This window comes from Cynocephalus volans, chromosome 7 (assembly GCF_027409185.1).
Source record: "Cynocephalus volans isolate mCynVol1 chromosome 7, mCynVol1.pri, whole genome shotgun sequence".
Classification (NCBI taxonomy): domain Eukaryota; kingdom Metazoa; phylum Chordata; class Mammalia; order Dermoptera; family Cynocephalidae; genus Cynocephalus; species Cynocephalus volans.
This window is the reverse complement of record NC_084466.1, coordinates 156410029-156427131: the sequence shown is the minus strand read 5'-3', so window position 1 is coordinate 156427131 and position 17103 is coordinate 156410029. Positions and strand designations below refer to the sequence as shown.

The window sequence follows — 17103 nt, the reverse complement described above, 5'->3', positions numbered from 1 at the left end:
CTTTGGGTATATAGCCAAAATATTGAAAGCAAGGACTTGAGCAGATATTTAAACAACCATGTTCATTAGCAACATTAGTCACAATAGCCAAAAAGTGGAAAAACCCAAATATTCATCAACAGATAAATGAATAAACAAAATGTGGTCTCTTCATACAATGGAATATTATTAGGTCTTAAAAAGAAATGAAATTCTGACACATGCTACAACACGGATGAACCTGGAACACATTATGCTAAGTGAAATAAGCCAGCCACAGATAGACAAATACTGTGGGATTCATACACTACTTGGATGGTACCCAGAGTAGGCAAATGCATAGAGACAGGAAGTAGAGAGGTGGTTGCCAGGGGCTGGGGAGGGGCGAGGGGGATGGAGCGTTAGTGTTTAATGAGGACAGAGTTTCAGTTTTGCAGGATCAAAAAGTTCTGGAGACAGATGGTGGTGATGGTTTCACAACAGTGTGAATGTGCTTAATGCCACTGAACTATACTCTTAAAAATGGTTAAGATAATACACTTTATGTATATTTTATCACAATTATATATAATAGATGTTACGTTCATGTATAAATAGAAGTACTTAGAGTTATAAAAATCCAGTCTGTCTTGTGCATCTAAACACAAAATAGGAGAACTTATAACTTGTCTTAAAACCGAAGCTCAGCCTCGCCACCCTAAGAGGTCTCAGTGGACAATGTCCTGATGACAGAGAAGCCACTACGGTGAGGCTCCGTGGTGATGGCCAGAATAAAATCCCCACAGAGGAGCAGCCTTGCCCTGTGCTGACTGGGCACAGAGAAGCCGCACAGATCTCCTGGCCCCATCTGGGAGCCTGGGGCTCCAGCTTAGCAAAGCGGCCTGGGGGAAAATGCCAGCCCAAGCTCAGGCAGGCCCTTGCCCCACCTCTCTCTACACCCTTTACTCAGCCTGGGGCATGCAGATTAGATCTGGAGGAGATCTTGGGTACAGCACCCTCCTCAGCTCCCACAGGAGAAATTGAGGCCTAAAGAAGACAGTTGCCCAAAGTGGCAGAGTAAGTGCAGCCGAGATCCCAGGAGGACCGGGTCTGGCTGTCCCCTGTACCGTCAAGCTCAGGAAGGCTCCCAGACTCATCAGCAAGTGACTGGAAGCTGATCAAAGGCCACCCTCCAGAGTTATCTTCCCTTTCAAGAAAGACTCGGGGGCCTCTAGAGCATGAGCAGAAAAGCAAACTAAGATACAGAATTACAGCTGGAAAAACACAAATGAGGACACACGCCACTCCAGAGCCTGACTGCAGAGCGCAAGAGTTGCTCTGTGGCTCCGACCTACCAAGGCCGAACGCCCTTCCTGGGACAGGATAGAGCTAAGATTTCATGGCTCTGAGCTTGCTGTAGTGTTGTGTTCCATCAATGCCAGGCAGAGAAACATTTCCAGCAGCTGGTATAATTGGCCAAGGGGAAGAAAGAGACCTTGTTCATTTGCAAGAGACAATTCTCTGGGTGTTCAATCCATGACTGCACCCAGGAGTTGGATTAATCGTGGTGGCAGTGGATGGGTTTACACAGAGGAGCACATGGTCAGGTGCATTCTGATGACCGTCCTGGGCCTCCATGCTGGCTGCACATGTGTGCTGAGGCAACAAAGGCAGACGTGGGCCCAGACCCCGTCTCCCCCTTCCCCCCTAGCCATGCAAGGCTATCATGGGACACTCTACCTGCCAGGCAATCAGGTCCTTGAGCTTCTCGATCTTTTCGTGAGCCTCAGGGTGCTCCTGCAGGTACCGGTCAGTAAAGAAGGCCTGGTGGAGACAAGGAGAGCCACTCAGTACGCCTGCTCATCCCACACAGGATTTTGCACACCTACTGCACCCCAGGCCGTGGGGTAGAGCTGTGCATAAAACAGACCTACACCCCTGCCCTCGCGAAGCTCATCCAGAGTCTGGGTTGAACCTTCCCCGGATCCAGGGCAAAGTATCCGATACAGTCAAACTCAGTGGAGCTAACGGGCAGCCAAGGAGTGTTCACAGTGGCTTCCCAGTCCCTGGAGTCCAGCAAAGGCTCGGCTCACCTGGATTGCTTGGTCCTGGTGGGTGGCAGCGATGATAGCCCTCCCTCCCCACTGCATGCCCGTGACCCAACCTGGCACCTGCTCTGGGCCTGACCCACACCTGAAGGTGGCAGAGCCACCTTTTTGTCCAAGGGCAATTAACCACTCCTTTGCAGCCCGCTCTCCAGACCTGACTCAGTTTTTACTTTTGTCTAGATCAGGGGTCAACAAACTTTTTCTGTGAAGGGCCAGGGGGTAAACATTTTAGGTTTTATGGACCATAGGGGTCTCCACAGGCCATAAGTAAATGAATGGGTGTGGCTATGTTCCAGTAAAACCTCATTTGCAAAAGCAGGTGGTAAGCTGGAATGTGCAGATCCGTCTAGACTACCCTCCACATCCTGTAGCTCCCACCCATTCCCACTGAGCTGTCATCCAGGAGACCAGCTGGCCGGGGCCCTCCACCGGACCAGCGCTGCCTCCCTAGCCTAAATATTCTGACGCTTTTGTATCCCAGGCCTCTTGAAAGCCACCTGAGGGTCACCCTCCAGAGCTCTACTAGCCCAAGCTGGGTGGGTCAAGCTGTCTGAGGACCCCAGGGGAGCCATGCCTGGGCTCAGACCGTGACCCTCCAGCCTGCACAGGCCGCTCCTGCCTGGCTGTGGCTCATCACTGCTGAGATTGCCCAATGAGACCAGGATAGTTCTGGGCTTTGGGGACAGTGTTTGGAATTTCCAGTCTGTCCCAGGGCAGGGGAGTAAAGAGAAAACTGGCATGCCACGTGCCTTTTCATAATTTGCGAAGCCTCCCATGACGGCGGGGTCCACGATGCCATTCAGGAGCATGGAGAGCGGGTTGATGGGGAGGCTGGGGTCGTCCAGGTGCTGCTGCACCATGCTGTTGATCTTGTCGTTCGTCAGCTGCATGGTCTCAATGGCATTCTCCAGGGGGCTGATCTCCACCTGCAGTGAAGGGAGATAACACATCAGCCCACCATTGGCACCAGCTCTGGGCCTTGCCAGAGGAGTGACATGTCAAGGTGGGGCAGGTGTCCTGCTCCTCCACACGCCTTCCCAGCAGTTTTTGGACATGATCACTTACAGCCCAACCAAGAGCAGCTGGGCATTTTATTACCATTGCTTGCTTCCAGAGACAGAGCACTCACATGAAAATTCCATAGCAGCAAAAGCTGCTCAGCTCTGGGGTGTGTGTGTGCACATGTGCATACGTGAGCACGTGTGGCCATCCAGGAACACACACAGCCTGGAGTGGTGTTTGGACACAAACTGTCTGCTTCATAAAGGAGGCTTGTTCTCCACTTGTTTTATAGCGGGTGAAGATTTCAGGGAATTATGAGGAAGCTAGGAGAAGGCCTGGGCTCTGTGGGAAACCTGCTGTAGCTGTCTGACCAGGGAAGTTGCAAGAGGGGCCCTGCCATGGCCTCCACATACCCTTTGCCCTGGGGCTGGTGAGAGAGGGGCTGCTCACCACTCCTTGCAGCCCAGCCTCAAAAACCTCATTGGCAAATCTGCCACTGATCAGTGGGCCCTTCGGTGCAGGAGGCAGGGGGACCAACTGCTTGTCCCCCTCGGCTTCCCTGGCACACCTCTCTTGCACCCCTGTCCTCCTTCTCTGGGGGACTTTAGGTCCTTGCCAAATCCCAGCCCAGTGCTCCTCTGGCTCAGAAGTGCAAGGAGAACATGACCAAGTCTAAAGCAGGGACCACAGCTCCCGCCAGGCCTCCCCATCAGGCTAGGCCATGGGGACCACGTCCGGGATGACCTGAGCACTAATTTCAATCCTCCCAAAGGAGGTGTGGCGGGCCCTACCATGTGCATGAGTTCTGGGGTGTCCTCTGCATGCGGCCCACCAGGGTCTCCTGCTTTCCTCTCGCTACAGCCTCGGGGGACTATCTGAGAGATGGAGCTGGGGGTAGCAGAGAGGAACCAAGAACAGACAGCTCTGGGAAATGCCCAACCCTGGAATGCTGCCCTCCCCCCATACCATGCTTCCCAGGCCCTGGAGGTACCATCTGGGCGCAGGACTTCACCGCATGGACACTGCAGGGCCATATTCCACTTTGACCAACTGCAGACTCCCCGTTGCTGATCCCATTTGCCACAAGAAACAATCGTGTCCTAAACCAAACCAGGTTAGCTGCTGTCCCCACAGATACCCGACGGGGGTTGGTCCCAGGAGGCACAAGCAGGGGTCAAGGGGATTATTGGGCTTCCAGCCTCTTAGTCTGTTAAAAAGCAGCCCGAGGGAGAAGCACATCCTCATGCAAGGTCAGGACGCCCCCTCTCTACCTCCGAGCTATTAAGCCGGCTGGCTCCCGGAATCCCCGATTACAGGGGCTTATGGCAGAGGCTCATTATGAGGATTACTGCCTATTTAGGAAGGGCTTGCTTCATCCACCTCCAGCCCCAATTGCCCCAGCAAAGGAGCTGCACTTCTGCCACCTGACGAGTAACTCCTGACAGCCTTCCGTCCACCAGCCACTGCCTGGCGCTACGGGGCACAGAACAGGAGCTCCCAAGGCAGAAAGTGAAGTGTGCCCACAGGGAGGGGCAGGCAAAGGACCTCAGGAGCTCAGAGCAGGACGGGGTGTCAGTGACTGCAGGTAGCTGTGCGGGGTGGGGAAGTCTGGCAGATCACGGGGCTCCCGGAGCTGCCCAGAGCTCATGCAGGCATGAACAGAGGAGAGAGTGGACACATGGCTGGGAGACGGGTTCCAGCCACGTCCTAGAGCCAAATCATCAGGTGTTTCAGGGGGACTGGTAAACTAAATTACAAGCACCACACCTCTGGGTGAGATCCTGCCAGGTACAAACAAAAGGCACTGAGACACGGGAACAAAAACTTACATATTTCAATCAGATCTTTCTGTACTGGCAATTGCCACGGCCCTGACATTTCAATATGGTCAGTACATCTGCTGCCAGACTCTGGTTCATGTAAATGAAAATGTCGGATATCTCACCATAAATGTGTTTTGTGCAGATGAAACTGATAACTCACCTTAAATGTGAGTTTCATGTAAATAAAACGTTCCCACAGCAAAGCAAAGTTTAGCTTTGCTGAGAGATGGGAATCATTACTAAAGTGCCGGGGAGGGGTATATTCTCAGGCTATTTTTGCTTGAAATGAGCAAGTACTATTAATTAATTTATTTGTCATGTAAAAGGTAATAAAACCATTACGAAAAAAGATCTTCTAAAAAGTTTATGTAAATTGGAACTTGTCTTAAACTTTTCATTTAGTTAAACAGAAAGAATTGTCAAAAGAGCACAGCTGTGGCTGAACTTAAATGTTCTGTAAGAAGAAATGAAATCTTGGCTCTGGTTTTCTTATACGCTAGAGGTGTCTGCAGTCACACAGCATTCCCACTGCAACACTAGTGGGTGAGGAGATGCTGACACTGAGGAACAGGGAGGGTGGTTACATGACCTGCAGCATCTGCCGTGTGCACACTGGCCACAGTGACCAGGTGACATGCTCGGGTGAAGACGGTGTGTCAGACCATATCAAGGAGGAGGGGAATGGACGACTCCTTACCATGAAAACAGATTTGACCTCAAACCACCTTAAAATTCCAGGTAATTTATATGCAGTTGTGTATACGGTTCTCTCGATCCACATATTCTGCAAAGGGAACAGACACACGACACTTATTAGCAGGATGTCAGCAGATGGATAGTCCTGCCCTAGCAGGGACTTACAACGCCATGTGCTACGGGGCACAGAGCAGGAGCTCCCAGAGCACAGAGTGAAATGTGCCAACAGGGAGGGGCAGGCTAAGGGCCCCAGGATCTCCTAGCAGGGTGGGGTGGCAGCGACCGCAGGCAGCTATGTGGGGTGTCAGCCCCATGGCATCAAGTCCTACAGGACAGGGGCCCACCTGTGCTCAGTGTAGGGCAGGTGTGCATGGAGGTAGCACCTCACAAGCCACATCAAAGTGTTCCTGTCCTAGCCAAGCTTACCCACCTCCCTAGTATTTGGCAACGAAAATACAATAGGTGAGCAGTGAAGATCTATATATACCTCAAAATGAGGCGGCTTCCCTCTTCAGCAAATGGATTTTTGGGAAGGTTCCAAGTGAGTTTTATGCTGGCCTAACTTAGTGTGCAAAGTAAACTCAAGCAAATGCATTAAGACGGGATTTAATGAAAGTGATCTCTCACATTCTAATATAAGCAATATCTTAAGCTTTAAAATTTTTTTAAGATAACTCATATGTTCACATGAGAACATAAGATAGGGAAAATAGAAGGGAGAGAAGTCACCTGCTACCTAGAGATGAAAACTTAAACATTTTAGTACCTATTGTTCAAGACTTCTTATTAAGTATTAAAAAGTGTGTACGTATATTTTAAATAAAAACACCATTTTGCAATCTGTATTCTTTGTACATTAGTACATTACATACAGCAGGAAACTGTTTCAGGACAATAAATACAATTCCAAGCCTCCGTAAAGGTCATGAACTCCATCGCAGGGGCAAACTGCAAATCCTTTGTCCCACCTCCCACTTGGGCACATCTAGCTTACAACAACCTTCTGCTATTCTAGATCTCCCTGTAAAGCAGGATCACCGAGCGCTGTGAGTCTGTCAATAGCAATCTAGATAGAAATAGATGGGATAATAGAATGTCATATTTCCAGGAAACTGGCCTGGATCTTAGAAAGCATTTATCCCAAACCTCTTAGACTCTAGTGGAGGAAAGGAAGGGCTGGCAGAGGCCTCGGCGACACAGGGCAAGGCTCCTGCCTCCCAGGCCGACGCTCCTTTTGCACCTGGCGACAGCTCCCTCAGACACTAGCCCTGGAAATGCAGGCAGGTGTGCCCTTTTGGAGCCATCTCTAGCCCACACCTCCAGGGCTTTCTCTCATGCCAACCCACTCTGCAAGGGGCCTCTAATTTGCATCCTTACAGCTGGCTCCCGCTAACTCAAGCCCTGTCCCAGTCTCCCCCCTCCTCGGCTGGCCTTCCTTGCTTCCCAGAGTTTCACCCCTTGACGGGTTTGGAGGTGCTGAGCTGCCACACTTAGCTCTGGGCCTGGTGGGGCAGCTTCTCCAGCCCCCTGCCCTTGGAGCCAGGCTCCCTGCATGAGAAGCAGAGCCAGGCTTCCCAATAATACAAACCCCCTGCTTAGCCGGAAGCCGGAGGCTTTGTCAAGTGTGTCAAGGACCAAATCCTGTGGCTTCTGAACACTTCATCCACATGTGAGGATGTAAATGGGGCCATTAGGGGATTCTGGGGCCATTTAGAAGAAGCACAGCCTCCGAGGCTTAGCACAGCTCAAAATGTCAGGAGTCTCGGTCACCCTGAGCTGTGCACCCTTTGGCAAGTCGCTTGACCTCCTTGTGTCTATTTCTTTACAGTATAAGAATATACATACTTGCCAGAAGGGAGAGGTGCAAGGAAAATTCAAGAACTGCCTCTAAATCTTGCAGTCGAGAGACACGGTATAAATAACAACATCACTGCTTGCAATGACTGCGATAGACAGAGATTGCTCAGGACCACTGTGCTTCACGTGGGTGTGCAGGGGGATGTGCCTGGGCTGTGTCCTCCCTCGCTACTGCAGACAACACTGCAGTGACCCATGACCAAGCAGGTCCAGGAGGCTGGCATTCACCAAGAAACAGGGTCTTTGTTTTCAAGCAACCAGTGTGTTACACCTGCAGAATACTTTAGAATTCACCTGACTCCAAGCTCCCTCAAGCTCCAAGTTGACACACAATCAGGCCTCAGGGCTAGAGGGACTTCCCAATCAGGCTCTCAGGAGCTGTGACAGGAGACCCACAGGGACTGCCCTGAGGATGAGAGTCTGGAGGGAGGACACCTGAGGGGTTCGCAGGACAGTGGGTGGTCACCGCTCTTGATTTGAGGTACCCGGCTGGAAGTGCCCTGAGCTTCCTTTTGGGTTGCAAGCAGGGTGCTAATTCATTTGTCACCTCCTGCACTCCAGATGCCTCCGGAGTGCAGACAGAGGAAGCCATTCCCAGCAGTGATGGTCCCCCTCTGGGTCCCTAGGGCTCATGCCTTTGTGCAATAGGAACCTATACAGGGATTTCTGGAGGTTTATCCAGGCAAGATGGAGAAACGTTAACACAAAAAACTGTGGTTTACTTGATGCCTTTTGAAAATAGGATCCATTAACCCAGTTTTATGTACAGGGTACTTCAAAAAGTAGAAGGAAACAAAGAGAAAGACTTGTATAACCTTTGAATTCTATTTTTCCAAGAACTTTTTGAACTATCCTTGTATACTTTTTTAAAGGCTATAAGGATCTGTGTTAGTATTTCCATGACTCTAATGCAGTGATTTGCAATAAGGGACAATTATCAATGTCTGGAAACTTTTGATTGGTTGGCCCAACTGGGGAGGTGGCACTCGCATCTATTGGCATCTAAAGGTCGGGACGGCCCCTAAACATCCTACGATGCCCAGGACAGCCCCCACCACAGAGAACTGCCTGGTAGTGACACCACTAGTGCCAAGGTAAGAGCCCTGCTGCAGTGCGCTGTGCCACAGTGAAGTTCACGTGCTGGCCCTGTATGGTGAGTGAACAGCTGGATCTAGATCCAGCTTGTCTCCTGACTGCCATGTCACCTGCAGAAAGCCATGTTAGCAGTCGGCACACTATTTGTAACTAGAGATACCAACACCAGCTGCAGCACCTGGGGCTCACTGGAAGACCAGCTGCCGTACAGGCAGGAGGGAAGGATGCACGCACTGGCACTCAAACAGCAGCAACCCTCGATCACAGACCTTAAGGACCTCAGTGACAGCATCTGTGAAATGTCAGTAGTTCCACTAGTTTGGAGGAGGTACAAGATTGGGATTTCTGCACATAATGTACAAGGACATTAACACTATCTTGGGGTAGCCTTTCAGACCACAGTTCCCAACAGGCAGTTTTGTAGGGGGTGGAATGAGGTGTTTTGGTTTGTTTGCTTTTTGTTTTGGTGGTGTTGGTTTTTTGCTGCTGTTGTTGTTTTTACCGCAAATTCATTGTCTGGGTTTTTCTCTCCCTTCCGGATTGGCCGAGAATATTCAAATCGCTGGACTTCATTCACCCTGTAAAAACTGCACAGAGACAGACAGATCATTAGACGTTTAACCCAGAAAACATCTGATTTGCTTTTAGACATAGGGTCTGGCCTCCGAATATGTCACTGTATCCCCAACATTGGCCTGAAGTGATAGCCTTGGCTTCCTTGCCCAGCCAGCCTCGGAAGGGAAATGTTGGCAGGTGGAAAAATTAACTTGAAGGGAGAAGCGATGCTGAGTAAGAGTGAAATGGGCAAAAGCAGAAAAAAGGTGATGCAAAGGAGAGGGTAAAAAGGCTTTGTATTCACTTTATGTGGTTATTACTTTTTAAATGGTCTTAAACACTTTAGTTTCTGGTCTACAAAATGCAGATTCTGCAACCACCCAAAGAGGGGCAGACATGGACGTAAGCAGCTGCCTTCCTTCCTGGGTCAGGGGTGGGTCTCACGCATGTGGCTCGGGCAGGTGCAGGGAGATACTTCTCCCCCGACACTGAAATGTAGGCAGATGCCCACATCAAAGGGAACTACCAGAGCATACTCTACAGTTCCCCTTGCTGGATGCCTGTCTCTGAGAAAAAATGTTGCAAACCTTAAAAACGTATGCCTGTGAAAGCAATCACTTGTAAATAAAGAGTCCTAGTTTATTTCCCATTTTTGCTGATGAAAGGTGAAAGAAATGATGACAGGTTAAAGAAAACACCCAACATCAGGATACAAAATAAGCGGATCCTGAGAAATATTAGGCCATCAAAGAGGTTAATTTTTCATTATGGATCAAATAGAATAGAACATGGATCAAACAGAAAAGAAAATTCTTAACATCAAAGAAACGTCTGCAAAAGCAGATGTTCCTACACCACTGCAAAGTCAGGTGCAATTCAACTGAAAGGCATAAAATTTCACTCAGATTCGGACAGTTGACTCTTGAGGTTTAAAAATCACTTCATAATCCCATATTATATAACTGCTGTGCTGTGGGGTGAAGGGTTCTTCTCATGTGCATCGGCAGGAGCAAATGTCCAAATCCTTTTTCCCGCCTTTATAAAACGCAGACACTGAGGCAACACCCAGATGTATGGACTCAGATTTGCTGGGTGTGGGGCTGGACTTGTGTACCACTAAAAAGCTCAACTGGGATTTCTACCCTACATGGTGGGTCTATAAGGAGACCAGAGTGCTGCCTCATCCTCCTGCCTGAGATTTTGTTGACTCTCGACCTTGGGAATAGCTTATGCATCCTCCTGGAACGTGGATCAAGTTCTTCCTTCACTTTTTTGGATGCTGACAATAATTAGCTTCCCTTGATCTTGCAAGAGGACAGAAAGGGCATCTGGAAAGCTAATCAAAGGCTAAGATCCATCCTTTAAAAGGCGGAATTATCAGCAAGAGATCTGTATACAGCTTTTTACCATTCTCATGTTGGGTAAGAAAAATGGGACCATTACCTTACAATCTGCTCTGACACTGGCCTGTGAAATTTAGGGGGCAAATCAAGTTTGGGCTTTACTGTGAAGCACTGGATATCTGCAACAAAGTGGGTTAAGGATCCATAAGGCAGTGTGGACATCAACCCTCCGAGAAGCCCCCAAGTGCACCCGACCATCCGAATGAATGGCGTCGTGACTGTTTGGTAGCCGGGATGGTTGTTTGAAAGGATACATTGGCCAGGAGAGTTTTTAATATCGTCGCCTGGGGGGGATGTTGTCTTCATTTTCTCAGCGTTTGGAAACTGAGTTAATAGCCGAGCTTCAAAATCTTCTCGACGTTCATACTCCTTCCCTCGGTAAATGAAAACTTTTCCCTAGAAACAATGACATTCATTAAATAACACCACAGGGAGAGGGCTGGGAAAAGTTCACACACAAATGCACTCATCTTCAAAACATGCTGGGCAGTTTAAAAACAAAATGTCATTGTCATTAAATTGTCAAAAATGTCATTAAGAACAACTTGTAATTTTTTTACTTGTAATTGCATTGGTCTTATTAATCAAGGACACACAGACCTAAGTCATGTGAGTTAATGCTGTTTAAGAAGCACTGAACACTACAGTACTGAAATCTGGTGATACATTTCAGTCTGAACAGTAACAACCAATTAAAAAACTACTAAGACCCAACTGAGCAATTGGAGCCCCGTGCCATAGTGGGCATAAAACGGCTAGAGAGCGGGTTAAGGCAGTCAGGGCAAGTGGATAACGATGTCTGTATTTTTTTTCAGGTAAGCCTTAATTAAGAAGTTTTCATCCTGCTCTAAGGAGTTTAAGACACCATGAGACTAAGGTGGGGTCAGAGCTTCAGAATGGCCATCCGGAGCTGACACCTGTAAGGCATAGCCAAGAGATTGGTAGAACCAGAGGAAGAAGGATCCAGATCAAAGCAGAAAGGTATTGGGCTCTGGGCCTTCCCTGGTGGTGAGCTGCTGGAGATGGACAGAGAGCAGGACTTCCCTCGCTGCACCCAGAACTGTCCAGACCACCATTCATCAATGAATGACAAGGTAAAATACATAGTGCTCTTCTTCTAAGGGCTGGGTTTTGTCCATCTCAAATGACACTTTTGTCACCTCCCTACATTCCAAGTTGGAGAGCCCACTGGGGGCTGTTATGGATGGCTAGGCTAGGTGACCTAGGGGTGACTAAGCAGGGGAGCAGTCTTCCTTACACAAGGTTGTCTTGTTGAGGCCATTTCTCTCTGGGTGTGATGTAGTCACTCTCTGGTCTCCGTTCCTCCACGGATTCAACAAAGTATGTTCTGAGTGTCAACAGAGTCACAGAAAAGCAGCAATGGCTAGACAATGTAATGCTACTGCTGGGTTTTGAAGCCTTCTGCCTCCCCCCACCCATCCTGCCCCATCTTAGGGCTGTGTCAACCTAAATGAAAACTTCAACCAGGAGAAGCCACAGAGGCACAAGAAATGGAAGTCTGGGGGCAATGCTTTTCACGATGGGACCTGGATGCATTGATGCACCTGCTGTTTTGATCAGGGGACACTGGGTAAGAGTCTCCAGACTGGCTGGTCCCGAGTCAGGTGCAGCCTGCTTTACCTGAGGTAATCCCTAGACAAGGCCAGAGAGAGACAGGCAGACCGACAACGGGGAAATATAGCATTTTGCTGCATATTCTTACATTTCTCTCCTAGAGACTCAACTTGAAGTTAAATTAAAATTTGTCTAATTAATGGATTTTTAAAAACATAAAGAGAGATCTTATGGTACTCGACCAATTTATCCTTGCTCTGGTCTGAATGTTTGTGTCCCCCAAAATCCATATATTGAAACCTCACCCCCAAGGTGATGGTATTAGGAGTAGGCCCCAGGGAGGTGACTAGGTCATGAGGGCTCCCCTTCATGAACAGGATTAGTGCCCTTATAAAAGAGGACCCAGAGAGCTCTCTTTCCCCGTGAGGACACATGGAAGGTGCCGCCTATGAGGAACAGAACCTGACCAGACACCGAATCTGCCTGCTCCTTGATCCTGGACTTCCTAGCTGCCAGAATGGTGAATACTAAACTTCTTTTGTTTATAAATTACCCCGCGTAAGGTATTTTATTACAGCAGCCCAAACAAACTAAGACAGTCCCCTTCCCTACTCCCAACTTATTCTGTGTTCTTATAAATCACTAACGAAGGAACATTTTAAGAATTGAATATTATTTTTTCACTTTGTACTTAGGTATGTCTTAACGTACCATTATGGAAAGGAAAGTGTTCTGTTTCTCTAAAAAAATAATGTTAGGCAGAAACCAAACTAATCTGCAGTCTTAATCAGAAATATAAATACACTGCATGGGCATCCTATGAGACTATATCAAAGCCACACACTTGAGAAACTCAGTAAGCTTTAACATATCACAGGCTACTATGAAACTAGCATGCATTTATTGTGGTTTATACCAGAAGACAGACAGACAAAATAAAAATGTATATAAAGACCTTAACAGAAAAACACTAGTGAGTTATAGATGAAAACACTAGTAACATTTTCTAGAAACGTCAATTACCTTGCATTCTGAAGTGGTCCCTTCAAGCAGGAAAACAAGGGGAAAATGTACATATAGTCAAAGATATTTATTCCTTGTAAGAAGTATAAATATTAATATTAATGGAAAAAAAATGGGATCAATTTTTAGAGAAAAACAAGGCAAAAGAGCCAGCCGGTCGACTCTCAGAGGCTGTGCTCTCAACACAAACATCCCGCCCCCTTTTTGGTAAATGCTGCTGCCACGGCCAGAGTGACCCCTGCCAGGTGGTCTGTGAAGTGCAGTAAACACGTCACTACAGCCCCACAAAACCACTCAGGTGTGGCGGGAAAGTCAGTTCAATATGAATCAAGCCCGTTGCACTTTTTATTTGTACTTTGCATTTTGTCCTTTTGATGGTGGAGATGCCCCAGCACCCCCCATTCCCCATGGAGCCTGCAGTGCATGTGAGCTCCCAACACGGCCCAGCAGCTACTGGTTCTGCGACTGCCGAGTGTTTCCCTGCAGGGACGCACTCGAGTGTGCAAGGCAGACTGCTGTCTTGCTCTGGATGCCAAATAGTCACCCAGCATAGATCGTGGTTAGTGGCCACATAGCCCAGGCAGCTCTCTGTCCGCAGGATCACATGCCCCAACACAGCACCGGTCTGCCATGGTTTAGGGCTGGTCTCTCTTTCTTAGAGACATACACACTGGAGCGCACGTACAAATACACACGCTAATTAAAGACATTGATTGACTTCAACTCCAAGTTCATTCTAGCCGTCTGCTTTGTTTTTTAACGTAGAATAAAGTTAATTTCCAATTCCTCCCTAATGTAGAGCTTATCACTGAACATCCTTTAATGGAAGGGAAGACTTTCTTCAGAATTTGGGTTTCTGATCAGCTGTCTTAGCTGCACAATGAAGGCAACAAGAGACACTGACCAGCAGTGGCCAGGATGGGGCCAGATGCCCCAGACACCAGGCAGGACACTGGGTGAGCAGGCCAGAATTATTTGGGCCACTCATGTAAAGAGTGACATATGCTCAATAAAGGGAACATTTGCATCCCATGGGCTCTGTATGAAGAGATGTCACACACTCTGACTCCTGTGGAATCAGAAACACCAGGGTCCAAACAAGCACACCTCTGGGACCAGAAAAGTCTCCTAACTGGTTTCCACTGGCCCAGATAGCTGTGCTCCTGGTACAGAGCTTCTACCCTAAAACCAGAGGAATCATGCATGGCTTCCCAGGATAAGAGAAAACCATGCGTCACAAGAAAATATCATAAGAAATGACAAGAAATCATGACCCACTGGTCAATAGCATCCAAGAATGTGTTTTTGAAAAACTTTAAACAATCCTACTAGTAGGCCAGGCAGCACTTATTCACACAATTGTCTTCTGGCTGCATGTGAATATGGAGAAGTGGGCATCCGGCAGGTGATCAAGATCACAGCTTCAATCACGTCTCCAGCAGCACGCACCTGTCTCAGGGATGGTGCGCGACTCAGTGTCCAGCACTGTGGCCATGAAAGTGCATTTCCAACTTCTCGTGTAATTGAAAATACACGTTTGTAGCAGCATTATTCACGACAGCCAACAGGTGGAAACGACCCAAATGTCCATCAGCGGATGAATGGATACACACAATGTGCTCTATCCATACAACGGAACAGTATTCTGACCTGAAGGAAGTTCTGACCTGTGCTACACCACGAACGAGCCCAAAAGACATTATGCTAAAACAAGCCAGACAAAAAAGGACAAATACTGTATGATTCCACTTCTACGAGGCACCTAGAGTAGTCAGATTCATAGAGATAGGAAGTAGAATGGTGGCTGCCAGGAGCTGGGAGGAGGGGGATGGGGAATTAGTGTTCAGTCGGGACAGAGTTCCAGTTGTGCAAGATGAAAAGTTCTGGAGGTGGATGGTGGTGAAGGATGCACAACATTGTGAATAACGACGCTGCACTGTACACTGAAAAATGGCTAAAATGGTAAATTTTCTATTATGTATATTTTACCACCATTTAAAACACACACACACACACACACACAAATCTCTAAAGGGGAGTTATTTTCAGGAAAAATCAGATGGAAAAGTTATATGCAAAGAAAATGTTATGAGTCCTCTCTGGTTCCCAAGCTAAACACAGAGCTACAGAGAACGGAGAGTGGGACTTTGCCATGTGGTTGCAAAGTCCAGTCTTTCCATAGGACGGGAAGGAGTCTCTCTGAGGAGGAAGCAATCTTGGCTCAGATTAAGCAGAATCAAAATTTACCCGTAGGAATGTGGGGAATCCTTGTCCGTAGTAGCCAACAGCAAAATAGTCAGGCTTGGGTCTTATCACTTTGACGATGTTTTCATAAAACTGAGCCTGTTTTTTCTGGAGGGAAGAAAGAAATTGCATTTCAGGTGTGAGTAGCATATCTGAGCATCCATCCTTCTGGAATCTTCCTGCGCGCTCTTTAAGCTCTACAACTCTCGCAGGTGGGGCAGGGTCTGGAGGCACAAACCTAATTCAATCTCACTGCAGTTTCCACATCCCTTTTCATGCATCCTCCACCGTTCAGCAAGGGATTCCAAGCCTCTAAATTCAGCAACCAGTCATGATTTACATATGTTTTCAATAACCAAAGAGGTGCCACAGAAATGGCTTTTTTTCTGATTAAATGGCTCGCCCTTAGTATTGTTAAAAGGGTATAGATCGGATCCTAGGATACATTAAAGAAGAAACTAAAAGAACAGAATTGTTCTGCTCTAAATTAACAACAAGCATTACAACACCATTAAGGCGATCTGCTGAATACAGAAATGACACAGTTGTGCAGGCAGTAATGAGAAACCTACAGAGCTCCGGTGCCAGAAGACAGGTCTGGCTACTATCTGTCCACACCCCTCTTGTAGAAGGGGTCACAGTTTTAAAGAAGTGGAAACTCTCACGGACTCTTGGGCTGTCAAAACCACTATACACACAAGGTCAGCAGCTGCTTTCGTACAATTCATCCATAGAAGTCTTAGAGTTTCATTACAAGAACTGACTTGGGAATAAAAAACGGACACTCATGGGCCAGAATCAACCAGCAAATAAACGAAAACCATCTTCCTGGACAAAACGGAGCATCGTGGCTGAGGCCATAGAATACCTGAGGTGAATTCCAACATTCAAATGGAATTAGAAATTCCAGAAAAACATGCAGAGATTTGCCTGTGTTCATATAAATGGGAAAAAATGAAAACCTACCAGCAATTCACTGAGCTGTTCGTAATCAAACATTTCGTTTTCGTACTGTTCAGCTAGTTCCTTGCCCAGGGCAATGGCCTCCTCCCACATCTGTGAGTTAAAATAGAGAAAAAAGTGAAAGAGACACCCACACCTGAATTGTGCAGTCAAAGTCAAACAGTAACACAATCACTCATAGTAAAACAATTTAGAAATACATTTGATTAACTGAAACGCTAGGGGGGAAATGCTGAACAGCGCGAACACGTTCCGGGGACCCTGTCTTTCCGTTCACGACCCAGCGTCGGTTGGCTCACTGGTCCACCATGGCTCATCGATCAGGCCAGCCACTGCCCAGGACAGACGGTCTGCCAGCCCATCCTCACCCCTCCTGTCCTCATTCTCTGGCTGCCAGCTGTGGCCGCCGAAGCCCATCTGTCAGAGCAGCCTTGGAGCCAGGGGGAAGGAACCGCAGGGCCAAGAGAGGCTGCGAGGAGCGTTCGTGGAGCAACTAGGGGCCAGACCTGGCTACCTTCCCAAATCGTCCACTTTAAGAAACACTTTGTCAAAAATCATCAACTGTCAGAAAGACCAGGATATATTCAACTCTAAATTAAACCTCATAGAAAGTTCAACTTTATGTGTGCAAATACCGTGAGGACTTAAAGCCTTCCATCATTTTGAAAAAGGACAGCTTTTTATGGTAATAATTGGAAAGTGTCTTTCCAAATCAAGGGACTGATTTATTAAAATGTTGATAAACTCTTGACAAACGTAGAATAATTTTTGATATATATAGTAGGCCAGAATTTCCCTTAT

At 47.7% G+C, this 17103-nt stretch overlaps 1 protein-coding gene across 4 annotated transcripts in view; it reads right to left on the bottom strand.

Annotated features, from left to right (window-relative positions):
* Positions 1–17103, bottom strand: part of DOCK1 (dedicator of cytokinesis 1) — a 489712-nt gene that overhangs the window by 27737 nt on the left and 444872 nt on the right. For 2 of the 4 annotated variants that reach the window (XM_063103414.1, XM_063103415.1), the window contains exons 39-46: positions 16306–16395; positions 15343–15447; positions 10752–10893; positions 10538–10616; positions 9042–9126; positions 5589–5675; positions 2816–2992; positions 1699–1782 (exon numbers count right to left, since the gene is read on the bottom strand). In XM_063103414.1, coding sequence (XP_062959484.1) covers positions 1699–1782; positions 2816–2992; positions 5589–5675; positions 9042–9126; positions 10538–10616; positions 10752–10893; positions 15343–15447; positions 16306–16395 — 849 coding nt within the window. The remainder of the gene's footprint in view (positions 1–1698; positions 1783–2815; positions 2993–5588; positions 5676–9041; positions 9127–10537; positions 10617–10751; positions 10894–15342; positions 15448–16305; positions 16396–17103) is intronic. The other 2 variants (XM_063103416.1, XM_063103417.1) reach the window with 1 other exon arrangement.